Genomic DNA, 23,474 nt, shown 5'->3' with positions numbered 1-23,474 from the left:
CATCTTCCCATGTGGGGTTTTGGAGAATGGGTATTTTTAGCTTTAGTTTTAACAGACTATCAAAGAGCCATCTAAAGGTAGCACACAAAGATGTTTCCTGTGACATGAAAGATGTAATCCTTGGCTTCTCTTGGCTTCTGTACCCTCTCCATGGTGAGGTGGAGGGACCTTCCTGATGGGCAGTTTGGAAAGCATCAAGGGGCATGCCCAGCTCAGTCACACTTCTTTCCTTCAGATCTCCTTGCCTCTGGGAAGCACATCCATCAATCCATGGATAAATCCATCTGATTGGTGGGAACATGTGGCTCTCCCACTGGGTGAAGTCCCTCCACCTAACCTCCATCAGTAATCAAGGTGGTATCTGGGCCTACCTCCTCATCTTTGGCTTTATTTCTCAATGTGCTCTGCACTTGGCTGGGGAAGGCGTGCACTGCTTATCTGGGGCTTTTTCAAGGCCCCAACATGTCTAATACTCCTAGCCTGTTTTTTCAATTGACCCCAAATGCTAATCAGAAGAGACAAATCTGGAAGCACCATGTGAGAGAACAGCGGAACTGGGGGAGGAACAGACAGGTGCTGGCAGGTGGAAGTTCTAACACCAGGCACTGGCTACATGCCCCCTGCATAGCCAGCAGCTCTGAAGTCATGGACAACCTTCTCTTCCCTTTGGCAAAGCTGGAAAATATGTAGACAAGCTCTGACCTGGATGATACTCACACTAGACAAGACCTCGATGCGCCCAGGTGGCCCTCTCGGCCCAGGAGGTCCCACAATACTGGCTCCATCCGTCCCCCTTTCTCCCTGGTCAAAGCAGCGAGAAGTGAGAAAAAATTCACTGTACAGGGATGATGCTCCTAGAACCAGGCGGGAAAGCCTTCCCGCCCCCACCTCTGTGATCTCTGTAATCTCACCTTGGGTCCCTGGTCTCCTTTCTCTCCTTTGGGACCCTGGAAAAATAAACAAACATAAATATTCTTCTAGTCACTTTGCTCACCTCCATCTAGCCTCTCATCTTGGTATCTCCTCCTAAGTTTTTATGCTTATTTTGTCTTAGGCAATGGGAACCAAGGATAAGTGAAAAATACCCCTTCTGGAGTCAGAAGGAAGCAACACCCCACAGAGTGAGAGAATCAGAGGCCCTCTCCCAGCACTGGGTGAGGGTCCTCTTGACCCTGAATCTTAGGGCCCTTTGCCTCTGGGGAATGAGGGATGTCTGCTCATTCAGTCATGGGAGGGGCCGTGCTGCTCCCTCCTAGACTAAAAGGCTCAGCTCTGGGTCCCATTTAACAAAGAGAATGAAATCCAGGGGATTGGTCCTCCTGAGAGCCCGCATCACATCATGGTAGGAGATGGACAACACCTGCCAGGGGCTGGAGGCAGTAGGGAGGGGCACCTGTCAGGAGCGCAGGGCTTTGACCTGGGGCAAAGTGTGTGCATTGAATGGCGCAAACGGAGGGAGGAATAAGTCGAGATGCTTAGTGGTAAGAGACTGAAGTGGGAGAGGGAGAGAGAGAAATAGATGAAGAGAGATAAAAATGATTTTCACGTTCTCTTTCCACATCATGTTTTCTGCAAAACTTCTACGCTGCTCCTCAAAGACACAAGCTGTAAAGAGCATCTCATTTCCCTATTGCACAGCTGGGGGCTGGAGGCATAGAGAAGGTGAGTTATTGAGAGTGGCAGAGCCGGGATGCAGCCCACAGCTTCCTCACTGTAGCGTGACAGTGTGACAACCCTCATAATGAAGGTTTCAGAGGTGACCTACGATTGCAGCCGTTGGTCTGGAGAGTTTAGGTTCACTCAATAGCTGGGTGCTTCCAGAGCCTTCGGTATCCTGGGGAACGAGCAAGAATGAGAATTTCAGGTCCAGTTCCTGAGCACCTACTTGTGCCAGGTGTGGTGTTGGAAGCTGGCAGCTCACAGGGGAATCTGCACAGCCTCTGCCCTGAAACCAGGGTTTAGCTAGCTGGTCTTTCCAGGAGCCCTTAGTACACATCATTTTTATAACCACAGAAAAGGGGAAAAGTACCTCGAATCCAAGTCCCATTGTGCATCCAGGGCCTGGGGGCCCAGGGGGTCCAGGAGGCCCTGGGGGTCCCATGGCCCCAGGGGGGCCAGCTTGTCCCTTTTTCCCCGGGGGTCCAGGTAAGCCTCTGTTGCCAGGGTCACCCTGTAGGAAAGAGGGCAGGCTGATTATCCAGCCCTGGGTTCACTCATGGAAGGAACAACACGCATGCCTGAATCAGAAAATCACTCTTTGAAGTTAATTAGGTTGATGAATTCTCCGATCGGTACTGCTTAATGGTACAGAAACAGCTGTCTTGTTAATTGACATTTCACTTGGAGATAAGCTGATGCACTCATCTGAATGCATTTGGAGGGAGGGGTGAGGAAGGAGAAAACATCGAAGGGTGTTTACTCCCCACCATCCCCAGCTGTTCTGCCTTCTCTGAGCAATTCCTTTGAGATGTGTTCCTCTCTGTTCCTTGACATTTATATGTTCAATATTCCAGACCAGCAGTCCAATTATAGTAAACTCAAAGAAAGGGAAGGAGGGAGAAGAAAGCTCTTTTTTTTTTGTTTTACCTTTTCACCAACTGAGCCATTAGGCCCTCTTGCTCCCTGAAAAAAACAAAAACAAAAACAAGGACCAATTAATGCATATCTCATTGGGTATGTTCTGAAGTCAATGCACAATTATGGGCTCTTAGGTAATAGGATATTAAAATAGGACTCCTTCTGTCTCAGACTTTTGGTGTCTCCAAACCAAATACATTACAATAGGGGCCAGTCTGTTGGGCAGGTCCTGCTGAAAGCTTGTGAAACCCAATTTTCAGCCATCAGCTCATCACCTACCTCAAGAGTAAACCAGAGAAGTTAAAGATTAACGAGGGAGAGATCATAGAAGACTTCGCTTGGAGAGCTCCCAGTGGACTGGAGTGGTCCCCTTCCCGTGACGGAGGTAGAGGGTACTTCACCCACTCTAAAGCGAGGGAAGGGGCTTCAAGATCTGAAATGTATCCCCTAGATTTTTGGAAATATGGGGGATGATGACTGGCTGTCTTCTGGAAAGAACTAAAGACCCAAAGCTGGCTGGAGTAGTCCCCAGAAGACGGAACCAGGGAGGAGGTTGCATGAGAGCAGATTGCATGGCCATGCCCCGTGGGGACCACACTACAGTTTCCCGGGGGTTAGATGGAGATCTCACAGAAAGGAGTCTGCTGTGAGCTCCAAGCAGAGGGGAGGACCAAAGGGCATGGGTGGTCATGAGTGGTCAGCTATGGGGACGCTGGCCTACATCAGAGGACTGCGGTAGGGGGGCCCCAGATGGAGAATCTCTGAGAAAACCACAAATGCAGCTGCAAGAGATGAAGTCAGCAATTGCATGGCCACACAGGAGATCCTGAGAGCGATGCTGATGTACCAGCCATCAAAGACTATGTCTTTCCCCCAGTCATTATTGTTTCTGGGCTACAGTCTCCTTCTTATATCAAATCCATGGAAATGTGAGAATGGATAGTTCTAAAATAGCCATGCTCAAAAATAAGATGGGGAGTGGCATTAGATCCAAAATAGAAATGGCAAAGGGAAAACAGGGAATTTGAAGACAGGGGCCTCAGCCATCAAGAGAACCCAAAGGGAGAAAAGTCTGCTGCAAAGCCGTGATGGAAGTCAGGTGCATGATGTGGCCCCTGGGCCCCAGAAGGGAGACAGGCTGAAATTCTGCAGGAAGCTAGCTGTCCAGCCCTGCCCATCTCCCCTCCCCTCCCACCCTCACTCCTGCCAAGGAGAAAATAGGGGTACCTTAATTTCAGAAAAATAAGAGTTGCTTATTGGGCCAAAGACATAGGGCAGAGCCCCAGATGACTAGGAAACTCTGTGAGGTCCAGGAGCACCCTACACACGGAAGATGAGCCACTGAGGTGCCCTGCTTGATGGCACATCTTATTCCTTCCACCCCCTTCCTGAACCCTGCATGTCTCAGAAGGGGCTACTGCCTACCTCCCAACAGTCTGCACCAACAGAGGCAGAAAACAGGCTAAGGCAGGATCCCAATTTCACAAGTAAACACACAAGAGAGAAACACAAACATCTGAGGCAAGGCAACACTGTGAGAAACAACTAATTCAACTATAGAATTACATCCAAGGAAATGGAGTTAAGAAAACAATCCAATAGGACATTGAGTGTAAGACATACATTCTCACAGAGAAAAGGGAGGATAACATAGCCATGAAACAAAGACACACCATTATGAAATAAAAACAGTGGTTATGAAAAAGAACCAGTTAGAGATCTTGGAAATTATAAATAGAAAACTGTCGAAATACAGAACTCTGCAGAAGGACTGCATAACAGAATAGACCCACCTGAAGAGAGAATTAATACAGAGATCAGGCTACAGAATTCTCCCAGAAAGCAACATGAGAGGGTAAAAAGACCTAGACAGAATGACAAAGTAGTAAGAGAGACGGAAGCCACAATTGGAAGTTCCAACATTGGTTTAATTGGAGTGGCAGAGGAGAGAATAAAGAGATAGAAGGAATGCAGTGTTTAAATTTTCTGAAAAAACACAGAAGTCTCCAGATTAAAAGGCACCCCCCAAACCCCACCCCTCCCAAAAAAGTCCATAGAGTACCAAGAAGGATAAATGAAATAATACATTTAAAAAATAATTCACATTGGCCGGGCGCAGTGGCTCAGGCCTGTAATCCCAGCACTTTGGGATGCTGAGGCGGGTGGATCACAAGGTCAGGCGTTTGAGACTAGCCTGGCCAACATGGTGAAACCCCGTCTCTACTAAAAATACAAAAATTAGCTGGGTGTGGTGGTGTGCGTCTGTAATCCCAGGTACTCAGGAGGCTGAGGCAGGAGAATCGTTTGAACCTGGGAGAAGGAGGTTGCAGTGAGCCAAGATCGCACCACTGCGTGACTTTGTCTCAAAATAATAATAATAATGATAATAAATAAATAAATAAATAAAAATAAGAATCCACATTTAGTAACAATGCAGAGGAATTTTTAAACACCAAGAATAAAGAAAAATAAATCCCCAAATTTGCCAAAGAGAAAAATCAGACGACCTCCAATAGAGTGAGAATCAGAGTGAATCTGACTTTGTGTTGGCAACACTGGATGTTGGAAGATGATGGTGATCATCTTCAAATCATCAAGGGCAAATGACTTTCAACCCAGAATTCTATACTCAACCAAATGAGAAGAAAATAAAAACATTTTAAAAAATCCAGGGTCTCAGAAAATTTGCCATCTACAGACAGTCTGTGAAAATATGACTGGAGGACCTACTCTAACAAAAATAATTAAAGAGGAAATAGGACACAGGAGGCAATGAAAACTATATTCATATATTACTTTTATAATTAAAATTTAATTTTAATAAATGCTTGAAGTAGAGTTGCTCTGTCGCTCACCTACCAGCCCTAAGGCACTTCCACAAAGTCCCATGGCTCTGCCAGGGCACAGAAAAAAAGGGACTAAAGCAATCTGCAGGTTCCTTCCAGTTCTGAAACTCTGAGACTCTAGTTGAGTATGAGCCTAAGCAAAGCTCTCAGGGTAGATGAGAAAGATGAGGCCATGGTGTGTCCAGCAAAACTGCCTGCACACAACAGGTAACACCACGCAACAATCTCCCCCTTTCTCCTTCACAGACCTGGGCCCATGTCGTTTGCTTGGTAGCTGTGATAACCTTCCCCAGGGAACTGGCTGCTCCCATGGGTGAGGTTCGTGGATTTGCTAGGTGAGGGCTTCTGCCTGATGCTGGAGGAAGACAAATGCCTCACGTCTGGGAGCATGCGGGGGGCAAGGGAAAGGTCCCATCTCTTGCAGTGTTTTCCTATTGCGACACGCTACCCAGTTCTTGGCCTAGGAATGGGGATCACAGGGGCTGAGGGTGGGCTGGGCTTCCAGGTGAGGCACCAGGCTCTGGAGGCAGGCTCTGAGGCTGGACTGGCAAGGAATTTCTGCAATCGAAGCCCTCCATAAGGTCTCCCAGGGCAGCCTCATAGAACCTTGGTGCCTCTCTTGCAAAGGAGCCAGCAGGGACACTCTGGCCATTCTGGGGAGGTGGGAGGAGAAGGTGTGCTCGGTGAAGGAAGTGACAGTGACTGGGCTCTGTCACCTCCCTGCTGGCCAGCCTCACCAGGGGGAAACTAAGCGTGGCCTTCCACCTGCAGTGGAAACATGACTGCAATAACTGGATGCCCATTTTACTGCCTAACCCAGAGGCTGCAGTTGCTATGTCTGCTTCTCTTGGGTATGACTGGCTTGTTGCTGGCTGCCCATTGCAATCTGTCTTCAATGAAAGTGACAATCTTGTGCATCTTTTCAGTAACAAGTCAAACTACCATCAAGATTGTTGTGAAACAGAAACTAAAATAGCCTCCCTCTAAAAACCTTGTAGCTGCGTTGCCAGCTGATCTTGTTACAGAAAATTATGTCCATAAAGTGAAAAACTGAATTGTTTCAGTTGGCTTCCTCATTCCTTTCCAATCAAGAGTGCATCTTATAGAGTTTCAAAGGAAGTTCTAGAAGATATCATGGGCCTTGGTTTATGGTCTTAGATGATTTTATCTAGCTTAGACATGGTAAAAAGAGACTATTCAAATCCATTCCATTGACCCACAGATAAGATGGCCATCAGCTGGGACCATGAGTAGATTAACTTGTGGGTAGAAGAGCCCACCTTACTGGAATTTATGTGAACAGGCAGAGTGAAAAGGAGGAGCTCCAATGAACAGGCTGAGGGAAGGCTCCTATTCCCAAAATGGTGATGTTGGAGTTGTACATTATTTCTTAATGAGAGAATTTTTGTGCAGTGAGGGCATGCATGCAATCCTGGAATTCCAAATAGCAGAGCTGCAAGTATGGTTTTAAAAGTGATGAAATATGGAGATATCAGTTCACTAATGGAAACATTGCAAAGGAATGAGGTACAGTAGTGCTGTGTGTTACAACATCGTGGTTTAGAATTGATTCAAAATGTTGGCTTACTGTGGTGAATTGGATTTTCTAAGGACATTACTCAATTTCAGCACACAGGAACCTCAAAGAACCTAATGGAGACGAGAATTCTTTTTTCCCTTGTGGCTTCTGAGACAGCACATCTTACTGCCTTGTGGATGTCTGTTGGTTTTCCTTCTGCTGTTTGTAATACTGATAACCAGTTTCTTTTCTGTTACAATTGACTATGTAATTGTATTTGATTTTTTTTTTTTTTTTTTGAGGTGGAGTTTCGCTCTTGTTGCCCAGGCTGGAGTGCAATGACATGATCTCTGCTCACTGCAATGCCGGCCTCCCAGATTCAAGCGATTCTCCTGCCTCAGCCTCTCGAGTAGCTGGGATTATAGGTGCCCGCCACCACGCCCAGCTAATTTTTTGTATTTTTAGTAGAGATGGGGTTTTGCCATGTTGACCAGGCTGGTCTCGAACTCCTGACCTCAGGTGATCCACCAACCTCGGCTTATCAAAGTGCTGGGATTACAGGTGTGAACCACTGCACCCAGCCATCTATTTAATTTTATGGAGGCCTATAATCCAGATATTGAACCAAACACTTCTGATGATGAAAGAAGATATAAAATAGGAAATTAGGCAACTATTTCAGTGTTTCTTTTAAACATGTTGTTAGAAGGTCTAAACCCATTACTGGGTCCTAGGCAAAAGCAGCTTACTTCTCTATCCTTTCTTATACAAGGTTTAGAGAATTGTTCAGAGACCAACTGGGATTGCTTGGAGAAAGGGAAGGTGATGATGATTTAATTGTATTTCTCTTACATCAGTGGAAAAGACAGAAGCTGATTTTACAATGACAGTTTGGCAGCTCAGTGAAATTACTCAAAGGCAATTACTGGCAATTCAGCATTCCTCAGTAATTTCGGACACTGAAGAAAATTTCCAAGCACAAACTCTTTCCTGCCTGGGTGTCCCAGTACCTTTTGAGACTGCAGAATAACATGAATGACTTAGATTCTGAAAATAGAAAATCAACAACTGTTAACAGTGTCAGGTGTGTTCCAAAGAACTGAATGGTAGAATCTGCGGGGCAAAAGCAGAAAGAAATGATTTTTCAGAGATCCGTCTTCTCCAGCAAGTTCTTCTGCATTCTTTCTAGAAACATTCTACCGCTGAGAAAGCAGGCTACTCCTCACCTATTCCTTCTTGGGCTAAAGATCTTGGAGTTAGTTGCTCATCTTGATTTGGGAAAAATAAAGTAAGGAATATTTCTATCATCGAACTCAGCATAGAATAATCTATTTGATAAATTTTTTTGAGGTACCATTTAAAAATACTTTAATTTTTGTAATTTCAATAGGGTTTTTTTTGGGAACAGATGGTGTTTGGTTACATGAGTAAGTTCTTTAGTGGTGATTTATGAGATTTTGGTGCACCTATCACCTGAGCAGGGTATACTGTACCTAATCTGTACTCTTTTATCCCTCACCCCCTCCCACCTTTTCCCCAAGTCCCCAAAGTCTGTTGTATCAATCTTTTTTAAATTTTTCTTGGAGATGGAGTCTTACCCTGTCACCCAGGCTGAAGTGCAATGACATGATATTGACCCACTGCAATCTCCAGCTTCCGGGTTCAAGCGATTCTCCTGCCTCAGCCTCCCAAGCAGCTGGGATTATAGGTGTGTGCCACCACACCTGGCTAATTTTTGTATTTTTAGTAGAGATGAAGTTTCACTATGTTGGTTAGGCTGGTCTTCAACTCCTGACCTCATTATCTGCCCACCTCAGCCTCCCAAAGTGCTGGGATTACAGGTGTGAGCCATCGCACCCAGCCTGTTATATCATTCTTACGACTTTGTGTCCTCATAGCTTAGCTCATACTTAAGATGTTTGATGAATTCTTAATAAGCATCATATTTTTATCTCAATCTCATATTTTATAATAATAATTATTATATACAAAACATTTTTTTCCAGCTAAATAACCTGAACCTTACTCTTTGTAGGGAAAACTCCATTTTAGGTAACTGCCTAGCTTGGTCTATGTGCTGTGCTAAAGAGAAGGGAGGCTGATTTCACCACAGCAAATGGAAAGACTTCCCTACAAGTGGATCCATCCAACGGTGCAAGGCACTCCCTGGGCAGGAGATGAGTTCCTTGTCACTAGAGGTATGCAAGTTGAAGGAAAGATATTGTTGATGGGGAGTCATTGGATCTTATGATCTATTACAGCCCTGAAGTTATTCATTTCCTTTAACACATTTTTTGTCATTTTTACATACTGAATATGTACCTTGGTTTATTGGGTTTTTTTGGTTTTGTTTTGTTTTGTTTTTAAGGTAAATATCATGTGCAAGGTTTCCCACCAGGTCTCCAAATGCACATTTCCAAGTTCTTTCCAAGTCTGCTTTTACTAGTCAGAAAACCTCATATGTGCACAGTGCAACAAATTGAGATGCATAGCAAATTTCAGAAACAAATATGATTGATCTCCAACATTCACCCTAGGCAAGCCTGCTGCTTCGTGCACTGCTGATTCTTCAAGCAGCTGCAGAGTGTGTGTGCAAGGGTGTTTTGTATGCAGTTGTGGGTGTGGGTATCTTTAAGTTTGAGACAGAGTATGGGAGGGATGTGTGTGGGTGGGTGGGGGAAGCCTGGAAGAAGAACAGGTAAGAAGAGTGTAGGTCTGTGGTGCTTCCTGCAAAATTTAATTTCTTATGAATCCGTTGGTACACGTAAAATGAGTTCTATAAAGCTTGACAATTGTTTCTTTTTCTGAGAAATAAGCTTTCCACGAAAATTGAGTTATGGCTCCAATTAAAATAAACATACTCCAGAGCTGACGGAAACTAGAAATTCAGTTCAGCAATAATGGCGGTGTCTACAGAGTCAGCATTTTCCACGTCTTTATCCATGAGAGGTTCACAGAAGGCCCCACTTCCGATCCCAGCTGAGAGGGACTCTTCCTCCTCTAGGCCCCAGTAAAACCCATTGATCGCATCCCTAGCCCAGGGCTCACCTTGTCTTTATTGCCTTCCTTTGACAGACATGGCTTATCTCATCAAGCTGTGAACACTGCAGAGGCAGGAACCACCCCCTACACACACATGCCCCAGGTAGCACCAGCACAGGCTTGCAGACAGGAGGCAGGACCAGCTTACACAGGCAGAGAATGAAGAGGATGAAGGCAGGCCAGACTCTGGCAAAAGCGGACTAACGGTGTCCAAAGGAAATTTCATTCATGCATCAAACACTAATAGAGGCCTGTGCTAGGTTCTAAGGAGAGAGAGGCAGTACTACATGCTCTATGTCAGGGTGGCAGTGAGGAGCAGACAGGTTAGCTAACACCTTTAGTGTCACTGTCAGTAGCATGGGAACTTCCTATGATGCTCATAGAAAGCGGAGGAAGGAAGGGTGCTTTCTGCTCATGAGTCAGGGAGAGCTCCCCACAGGATGTATCTGAACTGGGTCTTGGAGGATGAGAAAAGGAAAAGGATATCCCAAACAGGGAGAAAACCATGTGCAAAGGCCAGGAGGCCAGAAGGGAAAAGCATGCCCAGAGCATTTGGGCAGAACCAGCCCACCGGCCAAGAGGCCATGTGAGGAGTTGGGGGATGCGCTAGAGTGGCAGCTCGTGAGAATCAGGAAGGGCCAGTGGTCTGCACAGAGCTAGGGTGTGTCCTGCAGGCAGTGGAGCCCTTGATCTTTTCTCAGTAGCCAGGGCAGGGGCTGACGAGAGCTTACTACAAGAAGGTGAACTGGTCAGGAGGCTGGAGGGTGGGTGGAGAGAATGGGACAGCGACGGGGAGCCCAAGGCCACCGTAAGAGTGAGAAGAGATGAGTCCAGCTCAGTAGGGAGAGAAAGGTGAGAGATGTGGGGGTCAGACTGGGCCATCTTGGCACTGACCAATCATAGCAGGAAAGGGAGGGAAGGAGGAGTTAGAGAAGATTCCATTTCTGGCTCTAGGTGACCAGGTAGATGGCAATGCCATTCACTGAGGCTAGGGACACACAAGAGTGGGCAGGGAAGGTGCTGAGTTCAGGCTTGGGCATGATGAGTCCCCTGATGGGGACATTCAGCAGAAGTGGCCAGCAGGGGATTTCAGAAGGCCAGGGGGTCAGTCACATAAGAGGCAAGGTCAGGCTTAGGGGTCAGAGAGAATAGTGTGGGCCCGGTGACACCCATGTGTTAGGACCCTCCTGTGTTCCCCGTACCTTCTCCCCTTTCATCCCAGGAAGGCCGGTGGCTCCATCAACTCCAGGCTGTCCCTCAGGGCCCTGGGGAACATCAGTGAAAATCAACCCACAACATTTCTGCTGAGAATCATGTACACATGCTTGCTAGAAAAGGAGGGCAGGGTTGGGAGGCAGGTGAGGATGGTGGGCCCAAGGCCTCATGTCAGGTGCAAGGCAGGAACCTAGTCCTTGGCCCAGGCTGGGTCACTGCTGACTGTGCACCTGCGGTTAACAGTCCTTTACTCTCTGGATCACATTCCTCCTCTATGGGGAAGTTAGAGGCAGAGTTGGACCACATGGTCTCCAAGGGTCTCCTACCCCAGGCCCAGCCCTGATGGCCTATGATTCCAAGATTCTTTATGAATCTGTGTCTCCTGTACAGACGCTTCTCGACTTACAATGGGGCTATATCTGATAAACCAATTGTAAGCTGAAAATATCTTAACTCCAAAATGCATTTAATACACCTAAACTACTGAACATCATAGCTTAGCCTAGCCTACCTTAAACATACTCAGAACACTTCCATTAGCCTATAGTTGGGCAAAGTCATCAAACACAAAGCCTATTTTATAATAAAGTGTTGAAAGTGAAAACAGAATGGCTGCATGGGTACTCAAGGTACAGTCTCTACTGAATGTGTATCACTTTGCACCATTGTAAAGTCAAAAACATCTTAAGTTGAACCATTTGTAAGTAGGGGACCATCTGTACTGATTATGATAAAGCAGCAAAACAATATGTAGGATGATGTTTTTCTTGGCTGCTGCTTCTTTTGAATCTCAGCAATGATTCAGATGAGGAGGATTTCTGTTTACAAACAGCTAGCTGCTCTCTCCTCATCGCGAAACTTGGACAGTGCTGGGTATTGCCATCTGTACACCCCTCCCTGGCTAAAGGAAGTCCCACAGTCGCAGAGATGGGGAGAAGACTTCAGTTGCTCACCGGGGGCCCGGGTTCACCAGCACGTCCATCCTCTCCAGGAGATCCAGGGGGTCCCATGAAAACATCAGTTCCTGGTTTTCCTGGAATCCCAGGTAAGCCAGGTGGCCCTGGGGGCCCTGGAGGACCCTAAAAACACGGAGACTCTGTTAGAAACAGTGGGGGAATACCGAATGAGATACTGAATATATGTGCTTCCTACATTCTCTCAAATTCTTACAACAATCCTACAAGTAGGGTTTGGTGTTCCCACTGAGCAGATGGGGAAACTGAGGCTCAGTGAGACCATGCGACTCAAGGGCTCTCAGACACACAGCTAGTTAATAGGAGAACTGGGATTTGAATCTCGGTCTTTCTGAGCCCATCATAGTGTGTTTTCTCCCAAAAGTCTGAATACAAGAAAGACCCAATTAGCTGGAATACTGAGAGGTGCCCTGGCGAACTTAGTTTTCTGATTAACTGTGAGGTCAGTCAAAAACTGCTTGTTGTGTAGCCTTGTTGTTAAAACTCTTTCTGAAGCGCACTAGTGTTTTTAGACCATTGCTGGGCTGGCTGATCCCACCAGGCTGGGAGATTCATTTGACTCCCATTCCATTTACCCACAGAGTCCAGAACCCTTCTAGCCCTGGCCATGAGGAGTAGGCAGAGGAGCAGCCAAGTGGAGCTTTCAACCAGGGATTCAGCACAGGTGCTCAGGGACAGAGGCACCAGCTGCAGCTAGAGAAGGAAGAAGCTCTCCAGGGGGCAATTTCAGAAAGGGCTGGTGGAGCCCCAGCCTTGGCAGGAGGCCAGGGGAGCAAGAGGCACCAAAGAGAAAGAGTAGTCTGGAGAGGGAGGCAGGGAGAGGGTGCATAAGGGAAGGATATTTCAGGAAGGTTCTGGAAGCTGAAGTAGAATATGCCACCCAGAGACAAGGCCAGCAGTTCTCTTTAATGAATAGGGTAAGAGGAGGGGGAGGGAGGATCGAAAGCCAATTGGCAGAGGTGTAGGGCACTGGGCACACCTGCTGCAGGGCAGCCTACTCCAGAAGCCCACTGGGAAAAGGAAGAAGGTGGGGCGAGGAGGTCCTGAAGATAAATGTAGGCTCATACTCACTTACGATGCAACTGATCAAAGTGGACAATTTCAAACATATATACAAGTACAGGGAAAAGCAGAATGAACCCCCACGAGCTCACTGCCAACAACCCCAGAGGCGGCCAATCCGGTTTCATCTGTCCCCCGCCCCAACCTCCCTCCCTCTGGGGTTATTTTGAAGGCAGTCCCAGACACCAGGTCGTGTTCTCTTTCACACTCACTCTCAGCAACTCCTCACTGCCCACCAGGTCACCAGAGCCAGAGCCGACGTCCAAGCCCCAGCCCAGGCCAGAGCCCTCTGCCTCTGCTCCCGCCTGGAGAGAGAAGAAATTTCCACAACTTGCATTTAACTGCCAGACTCCAAGGACAGCCACATCGCTGAAAGTTTTCTCCAAAATGGGGAAATTTTTCTTATATCCTGTAGCCCGATAACTTCTGCTCCCCATTTTCTCTCTGACTTTTCTCCCACTCCCCTCTACAGCTACTCTTCTCCCTTGCCGCCTCCCAGCTGTGCAGCCCGCTCATATCCTCAGCCTCCTTTCCTGCCTTTCAATTCCCGACTCATCCTTCAAGGCCCGATTCCACAGTCTCCTCCTCCACGAAGCCCTCCCTACCCGTTTCCAGCAGAATTCTTCTCTCCCTCCTTGGTGCTCCCACTAGCCTCTGTCAAGTTCTCAATGAAATGCTAGGACCACTTGACTTGAAGCTTAGTTTTGCGTGTGTCTGTCAGCTCCTCTAAACTAGGGCTCCTCAAGAGCCAGCCCAAACCTGGGCCACATTGGGTGTCCAGAGTCCAGCAGGAGGCTGAGCACCCAGAGAGCCCTCAGTGCATACTTGAATGGCATCAAATGTATCTGAAGAACAAGGGGAATCTCCAAAATACCTTTCCGGTACTTAACTCCTGAAGACAGGAACCAGGCAGGGCCTAATTTATTCATTGAATGTGTGTGTACTGAGCACCCCCGAGAGGCACCAAGGAAGACCTGGGTTTCGGGGTTACAGCTGTGTTTAGGAAGGTCACGGTGGTGGGCACATGTGTGTGGGGGAAGGGAAGTGGTGATATGGAGGCAGAGAGACCAGTTAGGAGGCTGGTGCCATTGCCCAAGAGAAGAGGAGGAGGCACTACACAGCTAGACTCAGGGGGACTTGGGGACACACTGGACAGGGCTGGGGAAGGGAGATGACTATTCAAGGATGTTTCTCTCTTGCTGACCAGGTAGATGGGGTGCCATTCCCAGAGATGGGGAACCCAGGAGGAGAAGCAGGTCTGGGGCATGGGTCATGAGTCCAGTTTGGGAAGTGTTGAGTTTGGAGAACTTCTGGGACACTCAAGGTACAGGATTTAAACTGGATAGAAATCAGTTCTGCTGCTGCACACTGCAGAGTCCTAGCAGAGGCAGAAAGCCCTGGGGTCTGACTGCAAGATACTTTGGGGGCCACAAAGGAGAGTCCTCAGCCTGTGGCTGTTTTGGCTGCATCCCTGGTCTTACACCTGTGTGTGTGACAAGCCTGGATGGAAATCTCACCGTGGGTCCAACAGGCCCAGAAGGTTCAGGTGGGCCAGGAATCTCCTCCCCAGCATCACCCTAAAGAGAACAAAATGTTCAGTGAAGTGCTGGAACCCTGTTCCTTCCATCTCCCCATCTTTCTGTAGAAATCACGCTCATCTTTAAAATCAGGATCACACCGGGATGAAAAATGGCATTGTCCTTCGCAGAGACAGCTCGAGGGAACGCCTTGTCCCACCCCAGGGCTCAGAAGCCCTTTGTTTCTGAGCCATACTTGGAGGGCACGGGCTGTGGTGGAAAGAGGTGACCAGCATGAGCATGCATCGCACACACCCTCCCTTCTTCCAGGATTTATCTCCACCCTCTGGTCTGGGCCCTGCTAGAGCACCAGTGCCCAGGCCCAATCTGGACTCCCCTGAAGCCTGCCCTGTCCACCTGCTCCTCCCACCAGGGCCTGTGACCTCTGCTCGCAGCCTGCCCCTCTGGGACCATGTGCCCCTCAAGGGCAGGCACAGTGCCTGAATCACCTCCAGGTCCCAGCACCTGGCACAAGGCTGGTGCCCCAGAAAATGCTTTTCAAATGACAGAAGCACACATTTGGAAAGGAGGCAGATGAAAGAAAACGACAGAGTGGCATCCCAGGAGGTTTTGGCTGTCAAAAAGTGCCCGGAGAAGTGGCTTCTTTGACAAAGTGACAGGATGGCCAGATCCGCCAAAAGGAGAGTGGAAATGTCCACAGTAAAGTCCCCAAATTTGTGTGTTGTGAGGCCTCCTCCCAGAGCCTTCTGCTACACCCCAGAGCCCTGCTGGCATCTGAAGTCCACTGAGATGGCCAGAGGCAGAGATAAGTGAGGACACCGCCCTCCCTAGCCCCGGCCCTCCCTTCCCCATACCCCCGTAGGCACTCAGGAGGTCCCAGGACGGGAGCATCATCTGCCACAAGGAATGGCCTCCATGCAGCCTGGAGGGAGGCGAGGCAGGCAGAGGACCAGGGTCACGGTGGGGATGAGAAGGCTCCCAGAGGCAGCCAAGTTGCCGCCTATGGCCAGAGCAGGCTCCTTGGGCAGGATCTCTTGACTGGGGTCACTGTCGACACATCCCCTTGGGAACAGCTTAGCACCAGCAGGTGTTTTGGTAAGAGGAATTTGTTATTCCTGCGGTGACTGACACCAGCTAAAGCACTTCCATAAACATCCCCTCATGTCATCCCACACCAGAGGGTCATCATGACCACCCCCATTTTACAGATGGAGAAACTGGAGCAAAGAAATAGTAAAGAACTTTCAGGAGATCCCACAGCTACAAAAAGGCAAACCTAGGCCTGTGGTCCTCAGAAGCCCTTGTCTGCCCAACATTTTCCCAGGAAGAAAATCAGGGACAGAGCCCACAGCTCGGACACAGAAGTGAAGAAAACTGGTCGCAGATGTGTGGCAGAGCCAGGTTTGGAATCATAGGACCCTTTGATACTCGATAGAGAAGCCAAGGCCCAGAGAGGTCAAGGGACTTGGCCACAGCCACCAGGTGGTGAGAAAAGCCTCGGCCAGAACTGCCCAGTGCCCTTTTCATGATTCTCCCAGACCTACAAGTCCATTTCTTTTGGGGTTAGCCCTCTTGCTGCTTCTGCGATCCGCTTGATCAGAGTGGACTAAGTCAAACCCAAATAACATGCTTAGGACACTTGATCAGGAGCCAAAGTGTTCCCCAGGATGGTCACAGCACAAACCTTTTCTCCTTTGGGCTCAGCCTGTCCTTTCATTCCCACATGTTCTCTCTGAGCCTAAAACAAGAAGATTTTGTTAAAACATGGCCACAACATATTTGGGACATGGGGCTGCCGAGTTCTGACGACATTCCCTGGTCCTGGTCAGTGAGCTGTGCATGAGCTAGGGCTTGCACTGGGCTGAAGTCAGTGACCCCCGTGAAGACAGAGGCTGCCTGATCACTGCAGCATCCCCTGCACTGGCAGATAATAGGCTCTCAGTACCTATTTGCCAAATGACAAGTGGGAAGAGCCTGGCATTTGACACACCTGACAATCAGTCTTCTCTCTCACTTGTGTTCCACAACACAGATTTTTAAATATATTACTTCATTTCCAGGGCAACATTCTCCATATATTTGCTAAGATCTATTAGTCAGTCCTTAGAAATGTAATGACATCATTGTGACCAGTGTGGACTTTGCTAATCAGCTTCTGGCTCTCGTCTGAAGACAGTGGTTGTAGACAGTGCAGAAAACCAAAGCACCAAAAAGTCCAGAGACAAAGGCTCTCACTCCTACTGGACCCCTAGGAGCTACATGATCTTGAACAAAGCTCTAATCCTTTTTGGGCCTCATCTGCAAAATAATTCTAGACAGCTAATTTATTGAGCATGTACTATGTGCTGGGTCATGTTTCCCATGTATAAACTCATTTAATCCTCACAAATCAAGAGGTAGGTTCTATGATTATGATTCCCATTTTATGCATGAGTCAACTGAGACAGAGAGAAGTGAAGAAAATTGGCCACAGATATGTGGCAGAGCCAGGCAAGCTATACTGCCATGGTGACTCTGGGATTCAAACTGACCTAGAGTCACCATGGCAGTATAGCTTGCCTGGCTCTGTCACATATCTGCCAATACTGATCCTAGAGGCCAGGTGCAGCGGCTCACGCCTGTAATCCCAGCACTTTGGGAGGCTAAGGCAGCTGAATCATCTGAGGTCAGGAGTTCAAGACCAGCATGGCCAACATGGTGAAATCCTGTCTCTACTAAAAACAAACAAACAAGCAAACAAAAAAATTAGCCAGGCCGTAGCAGCGCATGCCTGTAATTCCAGCTACTCCGCAGGCTGAGCCAGGAGAATCGCTTGAGCCTGAGAGGTGGAGGTTGTGGTGAGCCGAGATCACGCCACAGCACTCTTGTCTGGGCAAGAGAGTGAGGCCCTGTCTCAAGAAAAAAACAAACAAACAACAACAACAACAACAACAAAAAGACACAAAAAAAACTGATCCTGGAGATATCCCAGGGTGGGTGCCTTCTTGACAATCTTGTGCTTTTAGACTCTGCTCAGGAATCAGGGCATTCATCTGAGTTCATTGCAGATCCCTAACGTGGGGACTTAGCAGGAATTTGTCTTCATCAGACATCAACCATGTCTCTGTTTCTCTCTCTCTTTCTGTCTCTCATTCTATCTCTAACTCTCTCTGTGTCTGTCTGTCTCTCTCTCTCTTCCTTCTCAGAGCTTTAAAAAATCTATCATAAAAATTGTAAGCCACCATAGTGGAAAATGTATTAAACCACAATGTATTAAAAAACTAACAACCTTCCACAGTTCCACCACTTTGAGGCAACAGCTGCCAACATTTACAAAGGGTATTTCCTTCTAGTGTTTTTGCATGTGTGTATTTTTAAATAGTTAACCACACAATATAGTCAGATTTATAACCAGCTTCTTTCACTTAACATTATATGCTAAGTGTTTCCCCCATCATTAAATATTTCTAACAAGTATAATTTTATTAGCTACATAATGTTCCATTGTTTGAATATACTTTGTTTTTAAGCTCATTATTATTATTATTATTTTTTTATCATACTTTATGTTCTAGGGTACATGTGCACAATGTGCAAGTTTGTTACATATGTATACATGTGCCATGTTGGTGTGCTGCACCCATTAACTCATCATTTACATTAGGTATATCTCCTAATGCTATCCCTCCCCACTCCCCCCATCCCACAAAAGGCCCCGGTGTGTGATGTTCCCCTTCCTGTGTCCAGGTGTTCTTATTGTTCAATTCCCATCTATGAGTGACAACATGCGGTGTTTGGTTTTCTGTTCTTGCGATAGCTTGCTGAGAATGATGGTTTCCAGCTGCATCCATGTCCCTACAAAGGACATGAACTCATCCTTTTTTATGGCTGCATAGTATTCCATATAAAATTTGGCTCCACAGTATTCCATATAAAAATTCCATTTTTAGATTTTCAATAACAAAAAATAAAAAAAATGGCCATACTGCCCAAGGTAATTTATAGATTCAAAGCCATCTCCATTAATGACTTTCTTCACAGAATTGGAAAAAACTACTTTAAAGTTCATATGGAATCAAAAAAAGAGCCTGCATTGCCAAGACAATATGTGCCACATTTTCTTAATCTAGTCTGTCATTGATGGACATTTGGGTTGGTTCCAAGGCTTTGCTATTGTGAATAGTGCCGCAATAAACATACGTGTGCATGTATCTTTATAGCAGCATTATTTATAACCCTTTGGGTATATACCCAGTAATGGGATGGCTGGGTCAAATGGTATTTCTAGTTCTAGACCCTTGAGGAATCGCCACACTATCTTCCACAATGGTTGAACTAGTTTACAGTCCCACCAACAGTGTAAAAGTGTTCCTATTTCTCCACATCCTCTCCAGCACCTGTTGTTTCCTGACTTTTTAATGATCACCATTCTAACTGGTGTGAGATGGTATCTCATTGTGGTTTTGATTTGCATTTCTCTGACGGCTAGTGATGATGAGCATTTTTTCATGTGTCTGTTGGCTGTATAAATGTCTTCTTTTGAGAAGTGTCTGTTCATATCCTTTGCCCACTTTTTGATGGGGTTGTTTGTTTTTTTCTTGTAAATTCGTTGGAGTTCTTTGTAGGTTCTGGATATTAGCCCTTATATGCAAAACAATAACGTAATCCAGCATATAAACAGAACCAAAGACAAAAACCACATGATTATCTCAATAGATGCAGAAAAGGCCTTTGACAAAATTCAACAGCCCTTCATGCTAAAAACTCTCAATAAATTCAGTATTGATGGAACATGTACCCTGTGCCACAGCAGAGCTATTTATGACAAACCCACAGCCAAGGTCATACCGAATAAGTAAAAACTGGAAGCATTCCCTTTGAAACCTAAGCACGTAGGGTTATTGTGATGCCCCTCTCACCACTCCTATTCAACATAGTACAGTTCTGGCCAGGGCAATCCGCAGGAGAAAGAAATAAGGGGTATCTAATTAGGAAAGAGGAAGTCAAATTGTCCCTGTTTGCAGATGACATGATTGTATATTTAGAAAACCCCATTGTCTCAGCCCAAAATCTCCTTAAGCTGATAAGCAACTTCAGCAAAGTCTCAGGATACAAAATCAATGGGCAAAAATCACAAGCATTCTTACACACCAATAACAGACAGTGAGCCAAATCATGAGTGAATTCCCATTAACAATTGCTTCAAAGAGAATAAAACACCTAGGAATCCAACTTACAAGGGATGTAAAGGACCTCTTCAAGGAGAACTACAAACCACTGCTCAGTGAAATAAAAGAGGACACAAACAAATGGAAGAACATTCCATGCCCATGGATAGGAAGAATCAATATTGTGAAAATGGCCATACTGTCCAAGGCAATTTATAGATTCAATGCCATCCCCATAAAGCTACCAATGACTTTCTTCACAGAATTGGAAAAAACTACTTAAAAGTTCATATGGAACCAAAAAAAGAGCCCACATTGCCAAGACAATCCTAAGCCAAAAGAATGAAGCTGGAGGCATCATGCTACCTGACTTCAACCTATACTACAAGGCTACAGTAACTAAAACAGCATGGTACTGGTACCAAAACAGAGATATAGACCAATGGAACAGAACAGAGCCCTCAGAAATAATACCACACATCCACCGCCATCTGATCTTTGACAAACCTGACAAAAACAAGAAATGGGGAAAGGATTCCCTATTTAATAAATGGTGCTGGGAAAACTGGCTACCCATAAGTAGAAAGCTAAAACTGGATCCCTTCCTTACACCTTATACAAAAATTAATTCAAGATGGATTAGAGAGTTAAATGTTAGACCTAAAACCATAAAAACCCTAGAAGAAAACCTAGGTGATACCATTCAGGACATAGGCATGGGAAAGGACTTCATGTCTAAAACACCAAAAGCAATGGCAACAAAAGCCAAAATTGACAAATAGGATCTAATTAAACTAAAGAGCTTTTGCACAGCAAAAGAAACTACCATCAGAGTGAACAGATAACCTACAGAATGGGTGAATATACTTTAATTCAATTAATCTTCTATTGCTGGCTAATTAAATTATGCCCAATTTTTCTCTATTATGGATAATACCGAGATTAGCATCCTGGTAAACAAAACCTTTTTTTAAAAAAAAAAAAAAACAGCGACAACAAAGGTTATCAGACTATCTCCACTAGAATCAATTCCTAGAAGAGAAGTTTCTGGGTCAGCAATATGCACTCTTATGGTTGTTAATACATGTGGACAAAGAGCTCCCCAGGAGCAGCAACCCTCACACTCCCATGAGCACAGCCAGCCTTACCAGACCAACTTTTCAAAGCTGAAAACACAAAGGGTCTAAGGAAGAAACTGACCCAGTTTCTTCAACAAAGTAATGGCAAAAGGGAAAAAGAAGGCGGGAGACAATGAGAGATTAAGAGACACTTAAGAGATGTATCAACCAAATGCAATGTGTAGACCTTGTTTGGATTCAGATTCAAACAAACTAACTGGAAAGAGGTATTTTAAAACAAAATAATCAGGGCATTAGATAATATGAAGGAACCACTGTTAATTTTGTTAGATGCATTGTGACACTGTGGCTATGACCAAAAAAAAGGTACCAGATCACTCTATCAGCTGTACACATTGAATTGTTTATCAGTTAAATAAATGATAGGATGTTTGGGGTTCATTTTTGAATATTCCAGTATTCCCCTTCCCTCCAAAAAAGATGGTGGTAGGAGGTGAAACAGATGAAGCAAGATTGGCAGTGTTGATAATTATCCAAACTGAGTGATGGGTATGTGGGGGTTAATTATACTATTCTAAGCTCCTTTGTGACATTTTTAGATTTTCAATAACAAAAAGTTTAAAAGAGAAAGAAAAAGGAGAACTGGCTCTATCTGTGCCTGATGAGGCATCACTAGGGAGATTTGAACTTGGTGCTTTGTGTACACCTTGGGGTGAGGTGCAGAAGAGGAGGGGGACATTGTTTGGGAAGTCACAGTGCATGAGCAGGTCGATCCAGAGCTGGATGCCCACTAGGATGCCCTGCAAGCCCAAAGCCCCAGCCCCAGTGTTAGTTACTTGGTCTAGCACTGGACTCAGACACCTGCATTGTTTTAAGCTAGCAGCCATCTCTAATGTGTGACCAGAGTTAAAAACCAGAGTGGTTGTTCGCCTTTTTCCTTTTATAGATGATGACAAGGAGGCCCAGGGCCCACCACAAGTCAATGGCATCCCTGGAAGCAGAACCTCAATCTCCTGGCCCCCAGTCCAGGATCTTCCCACCACACCACACTCTCACAAATGAGGACTTCAGCCGGGTGAAGCTCGAGAGCTTCAGCTCTGCAGGCCAGCATGCAGGTTCAAATCCCAGCTCCACCTCTTAGAGGCAGGCAACAGTGGCAGGTGACTACCTCTCCACATCTTACCTCCTATTCGCCTTATACTGAAGAGGGGTGTGGTGAAGGGAATCAGATACACTTGGAGCACAGAGTGATTAATCAATGTCAGTTCAGATGGCTTATTTCCTGCCCCTTGATTGTGAATTCATTGGGGACAGGAGTGAGGTCACATTCATCTCTATTTACAAGTGTCCTGACTGAGGGCCCAGAGCCGCTATGTGTCCAGTCAATGAGTGAATCAATGAACGAATGCAAGACAACTCTAAAGAGACAGGAAGCAGTGTGATAACCACTAGAAAAGGCCCCGGAACAAGGGGCATTCAGGACCTTAGGTGCTCTCCTGATCTCCTGTCCCACAGCCCCACCCTCACAGGTCAGTCCTGCCACACCGTGGCCAATGGACCGCATGACTGTAGCTTGAATGGTGGCTTTCAAAGTGTGCACGATCAAGTGGTGTTTGGGGAACTGACGAGCCTGTGCTGGTCACCAAGGAGATGTTTTCCTTTAAAAATGTGTTCACATTGGAAGAGCAGTCCCTCTTCACACAAGCCCAAGCTAAGGGCCAGCTTTGGGTTTCCTATTTCTAGAAGACAGTTATAGCCCTTAAGTGGTGACAACCCCAGGTGTGTGTACAGAGCTTTGTAAACGTTCTCCAACCTGCATTCTCTGACTTGGCCTTGCAGTCACTCATTTTTACAGATGAGGAAACGGAGGGCCAAAGAGATCAAAGGATTTGCTTAAGGTCACACAGTTGCAGCCAAGAGTGATAAAAACTCATTTTGGCAGGGACTTGGAGGTCAGCCCCCAACACACACACAGTGCTGATGCTCTCATCCCCTCTACATACCTGCCACATCTTACTGTCAGCTTTGTCCCCAGAAGAGCACTGTTAGATCTCATTTCAATCCAAAGATCAGTTTGGAACACAAAGCCAGGTCCCCTTGATTTTAATTTCTTGCTTTTGCTCTACAAGCTGGAGTTTCCTCAAGTGTTCCCCAGGTTAAAGCTCCTCAAATGCCCAAATTTGCAAACCAACATGAAAACCTACCTCTGAGAAAGCTGGGGGCCAACCCTCCCACAACTTTGGCCTTTCTTTCTCTCCCATGTAAGGTTTGCCAAGTCAAATCTTACAGCTCTATGCCACTTACTGGAGTGACCCTTCTTTCAGGAGCCACTGTGGGCAGGGGCAGCGGTGGCCCATCGGGGGGAGGGCTGCCGGACTCTTCACCCCGAGCTGTGATGAGGGGCTCCTCTGTTGTGGCTGCTGCCAAGTCTTCTTCATCACCAGGACCCTGAAAACAAAACCAGCATTGAGGCAC

The 23,474-nt window shown here is 46.4% G+C and overlaps 1 protein-coding gene across 2 annotated transcripts in view; it reads right to left on the bottom strand.

The window, feature by feature from the left end:
• The window catches only part of COL15A1 (collagen type XV alpha 1 chain), a 127,624-nt gene that overhangs the window by 34,852 nt on the left and 69,298 nt on the right, over positions 1 to 23,474 (bottom strand). For both annotated transcript variants that reach the window (XM_021927325.2, XM_009188425.4), the window contains 11 exons: positions 23,304 to 23,447; positions 16,458 to 16,511; positions 14,753 to 14,812; positions 13,448 to 13,540; positions 12,153 to 12,278; positions 11,187 to 11,249; positions 2,587 to 2,622; positions 2,030 to 2,170; positions 1,766 to 1,834; positions 912 to 947; positions 718 to 801 (listed from right to left, as the gene is read on the bottom strand). In XM_021927325.2, the coding sequence (XP_021783017.2) occupies positions 718 to 801; positions 912 to 947; positions 1,766 to 1,834; positions 2,030 to 2,170; positions 2,587 to 2,622; positions 11,187 to 11,249; positions 12,153 to 12,278; positions 13,448 to 13,540; positions 14,753 to 14,812; positions 16,458 to 16,511; positions 23,304 to 23,447 (906 nt within the window). The remainder of the gene's footprint in view (positions 1 to 717; positions 802 to 911; positions 948 to 1,765; positions 1,835 to 2,029; positions 2,171 to 2,586; positions 2,623 to 11,186; positions 11,250 to 12,152; positions 12,279 to 13,447; positions 13,541 to 14,752; positions 14,813 to 16,457; positions 16,512 to 23,303; positions 23,448 to 23,474) is intronic.

The sequence above is a fragment of the Papio anubis genome, chromosome 13 (assembly GCF_008728515.1).
Source record: "Papio anubis isolate 15944 chromosome 13, Panubis1.0, whole genome shotgun sequence".
NCBI classification, from domain to species: domain Eukaryota; kingdom Metazoa; phylum Chordata; class Mammalia; order Primates; family Cercopithecidae; genus Papio; species Papio anubis.
Note: the sequence above shows the minus strand (reverse complement) of the source record. Positions and strands in the feature narration are given on the sequence as shown.